We start from the raw sequence: 7,478 nt of genomic DNA, 5'->3' as shown, positions 1-7,478 counted from the left end.
ATAAATCCGGTAAGTTCTAGATTCCGCCTGACCAATAAATCGGAGTTTCTAGGACCACCGAGGTATTTTAAAATATCTCATTTTTCATGCAAATGTGACAGATTAAAAAATGTACCACTATTGATACAACCAAAAATGTAATATTTTGTCGAATTTCTTTTCCCTTTCAGACTTATTTGACCAAAGGTAAATTAATATCTCAATATCTGTTCACATAGAAGTATTCCTGGAAAACCTTCACAAGAAATAAATTATATCTGTCGAAAAAGATTTGTGTGTTCAAATGAAATGCGAAGTACAAAATATGCTTTCTTTTTAAATCAAACACTTTACCTTATTGCATTATATAAACTATAACGACACCAGTATAACCTATTTCCTTACATCATTCTTGCATCAATCACAATAGCAGATGCTTAATTAGTGTTTTTTTAAAGTTGCCCTGTAATTTATTACAGTTTTTCAATTATATAGAGGATATTTGTTTAGTTCAGTGTAAGATCGGAATATATTTCACCGAGTGAGCACCAAAAGGTATATTTCACGAGTGGCGCAGCCACGAGTGTAATATGAACTTTTGGTGTTCACAAGGTGAAAAATATTTCGATCTTACACTAAACTAAACAAATTTTCTTTTTATTATATGCAAAGAAACGTTTTAAAAAGACATTAAACCTAATACTGAATGAAAAGCGCGCCAAATAATAATACAAGGTGACGTCATTTACGACGTCACGTCATTAAGTTGGTACCCAGTTCTGTGCACGCTGGTATTTCCCTGAAACAACGTAAGGGGCTTAAATTCAAAACAGTGAAATTATCAAAGTGGTAATTTCACTGTTTCAAACAGTGAAATTACCAGTTTTATATCACTGATATATTTCTATAAACCAACGAAAAGCATGTAATAAATACTTTTCTTGTTTTTTTTTTTTGAATAATTGATAATATTACAAATGGTGTATAAGAAATGATGCACAATTTATTTTCTATCTTGTAAAGACCTATCTAAACGGAGTATGAAATTTTCATTTATGTTTAAGTTTTCAGTTTCTCTTTTCAATTATATCAAGGTATTTTCATTTTTTCCCGACTTTTCATACAGTATTTGTCCTCACGAATCCGGGAATGTTAATAAAATATGACAGGAAGCATATATAACGCATTAACACATTGAAAAATTTAAAATGATGTTGAATGTGGCACACGCTTAAATTTCATCACTTAATCACTTAATAAACCTGTTTTATCTTTGCTGTTTAAATGTAGGAACTCTACTGGGGTTAAAAAGCCCAAAAATGCTTTTCAATTGTGGATCTTTTTTTACAATTAAAATAACCATTTGGGTAAAACGAATGGAGCAAGTGGTCAAAAGTTATACACCAATTGAAAGTTTATCTCAAAGAACTATTTCCAGTCACGTCTTGTCAAAAATACCCCTGTTGAGTCAGTTTATCTGTACGTTGGACACATTCAACAACTTCATTGGTGACCTTTCTTAATCTACATATTTATTTAAGCAATCTTTCGAAAAAAAAGAACGCCTTAAACGAGGACATTTTGATAAACATAATATATTGCCATCATTTCAAAATTATAATGTATTTAAACATTAAATTTTATTGTCTCCCAGTGGTATTATTTTGAAATGAAATAAATATCATGAAATGGAATTGTTTTTACAATGAGAAATGGCAGATTACAATAAATTGTCTAGCCGATAGCAAGAAGAAAGATAAGGAAGAATGGGAGAAAAAAAATAATTTATCCCATGGTGTCACAAAGTGAAAGTGCGTTTGTAAAATCTTGCATTATATTTTCACGCCGAACCTCATTTTTACTCTATATTCATTGATGTGAGATTGCATCATCTTTTGTTCAATTTAGAGTTTTCGGGTGAAATTATTATTTAGAGTATTTTTATGGTTTGCATAAATTTCCATGTATCAATTTAAACATTTTGCCGTTTATTTCATAAAAATCCTTTCAGTAATAAGAAAGTTACAATTTTGTTTTATGAACCAGATATATGTATTATGTATGTATTTGAAGGACGGACCTTTATTTCACATAACTATTTTTCCCGCCGTCCCAGCTTTATTTCGTGCAAATCGATTTTTCATGTTTTGCACGATCCGTTTTCCCGCTCACTACTCAGTAGTTTGCTATATATGGACTAAATTTTAAGTGTTATATTGCAATGCACTGGACGTTATACAGGACGTTATACAGGTCACTATGAGGGTGACAGACAAATTATATTTGTCATAAAATTACAGCTTGTACAAGGTAAATTTAATTTTCTAGTGATTTTGTTTCATAAATTTTTGCTATTTCGTAAAATACTATTTTCTATTTAGAATTATAGTTTATTTGATTCAGGTTTAGTTATTTGGCAGTAATTTATTGTTTTTCTAAATTTTCTAAATTTTGCAGATTAAATTTTAAAAGCTCTTTTTATTCTAGTGTTTCGCTGTTGCAAATTTATACCGAGACATGTTAATTGATGTATGTTAATTGAAGTTTTAATGTATTGTAATTGTATAGGAGCCGTGAATATTTATAGATATATATATATATATCTATTCATAAATAATTTATTATGGTTCTACCGTATTTGTGTAACTTTATGTAAAATGCTGCAGTATCGTAATGATTTGTTTCAATCAATTTAATTTACGTTATCATCTTACTTCATTTCATTTATCATCAGTTTTTTGTAATAAGTAAATGCAACGTATCAAAACTAACGTATCTCTAGAGAAGGATCTTCAGTGGCATGATTTTGGAAGACGTTTATTTATTGGTGGTTATTATGTGGCGTATATTTGAATATATTTGAAACGCAGTATTATGCGGATGTGATTGAATTTTTGTTCCACGGAATGTATGGTGTACTATAGTGGACATTTTGTTTATTCAAAGAAGCACGTTATTTTATTGGAAACCGACAAAGGTCGAGTCTTTTCCAAGGGACTTTATTATACCCTTATGTTTGATTATCATGGAACTTACCATGTTTTATACTTTGTAGCTTCTTATTTGAGGACACACCCGAAGATGACACGGGCCCTCCACACGTATGTCTATGGCTAAAGGGTGACGCATGCCCTTGTTTAGGATCCTATCAACTGTGCCAACACTGTAGGAAGTACAGTTACGCTTGATAAGATTTTATACAAGACGCCCGCCATTGTGACGAATTTTGTTCAACAACGCCACCACTTTATTGAAACATCATGACAGAAACTTTACGGGAGAAATAGACTGAGATACGTTGATAGTGTTTGTTTGCGCAGTGACTTTTCATATATAATCATTTTTCATTTATAAATATTCATTTCTGTAAATAAATTTGTATATATTTTTCTGTTCTGAGTTGTTGGTTGTTTTAGATAGCAATTGTGGTTGGCCTGGTATCCCATCGTAGTCCCTATTGTGACACATGGAGAATTTGTTTTATTTTATTCAAAGAAAAATTGAGAGGTACTCGTACTCTGAACATTACCACTTATCATTTTTCTTTCCACTTTGAGTCATTTGTGCAAATAATTTTACTATAACAATAGATTTTATTTGGTCCACACTATTTAAACTTCATAGGATGATTGTCCATATTGGATAGAAGACCCCTATTGATTTTGGTGTCACAATGTCAAAGGTCAAGGTCACTATTACTAAAAAACTGAAAACAGTTTCTTAGGCATAATTTAAGGTCTATTTGGCCCGTAATATTCAAACATTATAGGATTTGATTGTCCATATCGGGAAGAATACCTCTATTGATTTTGGGGTCACAAGGTCAAAGGTCAAGGTCACTATTACTTTAAAACTGAAAACAGTTTCCAGAACATAACTTATTTTCTTTTTGGCCCATAGTGTTGAAACTTCATAGGATGATTGTCCATATTGGGTAGAATACCCCTATTTATTTTTGGTTCATACGGTCAAAGTTCAAGGTCACTATTACCAGAAACATGAAAACAGTTTCCAGAGCATAACTAAAGTTCCATTTGGTCCACAATATTTAAACATTATAGGAGGATTGCTATTTGAAGGAGGTTATACTTTATTTAATTTATATTAAATATGTCTTACAAATGCTTCATCCTTACTAAAAAAAAAAAAAACACTTGCGGGCATATAAGTCTCCGCCTAGCGGTGCTCTTGTTTATATTTGTTAGGATGATAACTTGCATGATCTTCTTCCTTTGGATTAAGTGAAGGGTCAGTTTGGTCTTGGTGATCAGTGCTAAAAATAGATTTCTTTACATTTTTGCCCATATAACCTTATTTATTGACAGATTAATTTCATATCTGGTTAGAAGATATCTTGCATTATATTCTTTCTTTCGATTGAATTAGTGATCAGGGGGTCAAGGTCAAGAATACCAATAATACATTTGCTGAAACAGCTTTTATTTTTTGACTGATATTTTTCTTATTTGAAAGCATGATAACTTGCGCACTTCAATTCAGTAACGGGTCAGTTAGTATGAGGTCACAAATGCTAAAAATAGATTTTAACAATTTTGCCCATATTATTTTTTGAAAGACGCCTTTCATATTTTGTAGGAAGATGTCTTATGCATAGATGCATAGTTCTTGGTTTGAGTAATGGGTCAGTGGGTCAAAGTCAAGGTTGGAAAAGGTTAATTTTTATACATTGGTTAATACAGCCTTTATTTATATCCTAAAGTTTTTTCGTATTTGACAGGAATATACCTTGAATAATCAAGTGCTTGGATTAACAAAGTCAGTGTCACTTATTATGACAATAGATTTTTTACACTTTTTTTCTAAGGCCTTTGTATTGTTTTTACCAATGTCACATATTAACAAGGAACATACCTAAGGCTGTGGTGGTATACGTAAGGATATTTCGTGCTTGAAAAGAACCAATGTGATTCGGGTGGCGATAGATTCGGAATGCCTACAGGCATTGAAATGCTGAAAAAAAATCAGAATATTCATAGTCAACAATCAAGTCCTCTTTTGCATAAGATACGGTATATACGATGCATGCATAAAAGCTTATATGTATAAATATTTACATTCATTAAAAATAAAGATCAATCAAAATGTGTAGTAATCATAACTTTTTTACCAGCAAGTTTCACCACACAAGCTTCCTCCGAACAAAGTGGCTCCTGGGAACAAAGCAGGTGCGGTTGTTAGGCAGACAAATACACAATTGGGATCCAGGGGATTTATCATGTTAAATCTGCATAAAGCCGGCGTAGGTGTTGGAACTAAAAAAAGTTTCGTCATTATATCTGATCGTTTTGAAGTTTATTATCTTTTTTCTTTTGGTTTGCATTTGTAAACTTAAATTTTCAAATAACAGAGACAAGCAATTACAAACGTTTCCTGTTGATCATTTTCCGTAAAAGATTTTCTTATATGTTTGTTTAAGAAGGAAACATGTTGTTTAAGAAACATTCGTAGATATAGAATATGTTCATTTCATTGCCATAGGTAATAAACTTGAAAAGGAATTAAAATTATTTTGATTATTTAATCATTAACCAGTGTTGCTGCCATATGAGGAGACATTGTCTTGACATAGGCCCTAGCCCAGATCTCCTCTGGGTTGAGAAACAGGCAGCTTTATAATCAGGTTTCAGTTATTTTTCATTGATTGCAAAACAGAATGAAATCATATTAGAATCATGATATGTTGAAGATTTTGTGAAGATATATAAAAGTTACCTAGATACAAATTACATGAATTAAGGAGAAACCATTTATAGTGTCATCTTACGGACAAAAAATAAAGATGTATTTAAAAGATGGATTTGAAGAATATTGAACAATATGGCAATTGGTAACTGCCAATGATGAATACTTTTTAATCTCAACCTGATAACAAGTGTAAGGGAAAGAGAAACACTTTATGGCTAAAAATAAATATCTACAGTTTAAAGTTGAATAAAGTATTTTACGTTTTAACAGTCCAGGGAGGAATCTTTTCTCATCATAGTTGACAGGAACGCTCAAAGCCAAAGGCAGAACAACCAGGAGACAAAGTGTAAACTTCATGATTGGTCTCTAAACAAAAAGGATATGCGATAATATAGATAACACAAAATAAATTAAAGTATAATAGTATCAGCCGTTTGTTTCTTTGAAATGTATGAATATATAAATTCTGTATTGTTGACTTGATTTGCTAATGCCTAACGTTGACGGATCTAATTATTTGATAGGTATTATAATTAGAGAAACAGAGTGACACGAAAGGCCTACGTTCTAGGCAAATTGACTCGTCTTGGAGGAGAAGATTTCAATACAAACATTTATTATACATGTGCATTAAGTTATGTCACAGGGTGAGAAAAATGTGCAGCCTGACCGGGACTCGAACCCGGGACCCTCGGAATACCGTACCGCGGCTTTACCGATTGAGCTATCCGGCCGCTTACACATCTTCTCCCCTAAATAGTGAACAGTTCTGAACCGTGACATACTCCCCCGCTATATTGAAATTCGTCCTCGAATTTCTAATGGGTAAAGAGAACAATGTGAAATCGAACTCGGAGCTTATACCATCACGGCCCACGTTGAAAAAATGTGCAGCCTGACCGGGGCTCGAACCCGGGACCTTCGGAATACCGTTCCGCGATACAGTTCCGCGGCTTTACAGACAGAGCTATCCGGCCGCTTACACATCTTCTCCCCTAAATAGTGAACAGTTCTGAACCGTGACAGTTATATATGAAATGCTGCTTATACAAATATTAATCAATATATATATACATATATATTAATCAAATTGAAAAACCGGGCTACAAAAAATAATTTGTAGGATATTATTAACGTCCAAACGGGTAACCCGTAATCTCCTTAGACAAAGCTTTGATGTACATATGTAAGTTATATATGTAGTGATATAAACTTCAGATGAGGTTTGGTTTCATCAGATTTAGAAAGAAAATAATGGCAACTCGGTTTGGATAAGAACAAATATATTGGTTGCCACACGTGTTTTAAAACCTCTGTTATATTTAATATACTTGTATTATATTCAATACATATCAACATATAGGGATATAATAATATTTTGCAAAATTGTGTAAAAGGTAATGAGTTGTATAAGATGCTTACCTGTGTTAAACGTTAGTTTGACTACAGTGTGGCTACAAGCGAAATAAGGATTATTATACATGTATATCTTTGACGTTCTATAAGGTTATCTATATGACATAACATTTCATTTTAAACATTAATGGCAAAAAGAAATCACGATTTAAACTTAAATATTTCACTGTATAATGACGTAGTAACACTTCATGACATGCATGCGAAACAAAATGTTTTATTTGCTACATTAAACAATGCGGAAGTATAATTGCGGACACGTTGTTGGACTTATTTACATTTTGAATCACACGAATTTATATATTCTAAAAAGTATTACACCACCTTGCTATATATCAACACGCGCGTTTAGATTATGGAATCTTAAAGAAAACATT

The 7,478-nt window shown here is 32.1% G+C and overlaps 1 protein-coding gene across 1 annotated transcript; it reads right to left on the bottom strand.

Annotated features, from left to right (window-relative positions):
• Window positions 1-4,815: 4,815 nt before the first annotated feature.
• Window positions 4,816-6,051, bottom strand: LOC132730170 (uncharacterized). Its single transcript, XM_060716026.1, has 3 exons — window positions 5,946-6,051; window positions 5,108-5,252; window positions 4,816-4,950 (listed from the first exon to the last, which is right to left on the bottom strand). Exons 1-3 carry the CDS (start codon window positions 6,040-6,042, stop codon window positions 4,836-4,838), a joined length of 357 nt encoding a protein of 118 aa, XP_060572009.1. The 5' UTR covers window positions 6,043-6,051; the 3' UTR covers window positions 4,816-4,835.
• Between the last annotated feature and the right edge of the window lie 1,427 nt (window positions 6,052-7,478).

This window comes from Ruditapes philippinarum, unplaced genomic scaffold (assembly GCF_026571515.1).
Source record: "Ruditapes philippinarum isolate M1 unplaced genomic scaffold, ASM2657151v2 ctg16175_1_1_1_1, whole genome shotgun sequence".
In the NCBI taxonomy this organism is placed as follows: domain Eukaryota; kingdom Metazoa; phylum Mollusca; class Bivalvia; order Venerida; family Veneridae; genus Ruditapes; species Ruditapes philippinarum.
This window is presented reverse-complemented; position numbering and strand designations above follow the sequence as displayed.

Coding starts and splice junctions, on each gene's coding strand:
- LOC132730170 (XM_060716026.1), bottom strand. CDS start 6,042: ATGAAGTTTACACTTTGTCTCCTGGTTGTTCTGCCTTTGGCTTTGAGC. Junction 5,253..5,945: donor CCTCCCTGGACTGTTAAAAC/GTAAAATACTTT, acceptor AACTTTTTTTAG/TTCCAACACCTACGCCGGCT. Junction 4,951..5,107: donor TTGTGTGGTGAAACTTGCTG/GTAAAAAAGTTA, acceptor ATTTTTTTTCAG/CATTTCAATGCCTGTAGGCA.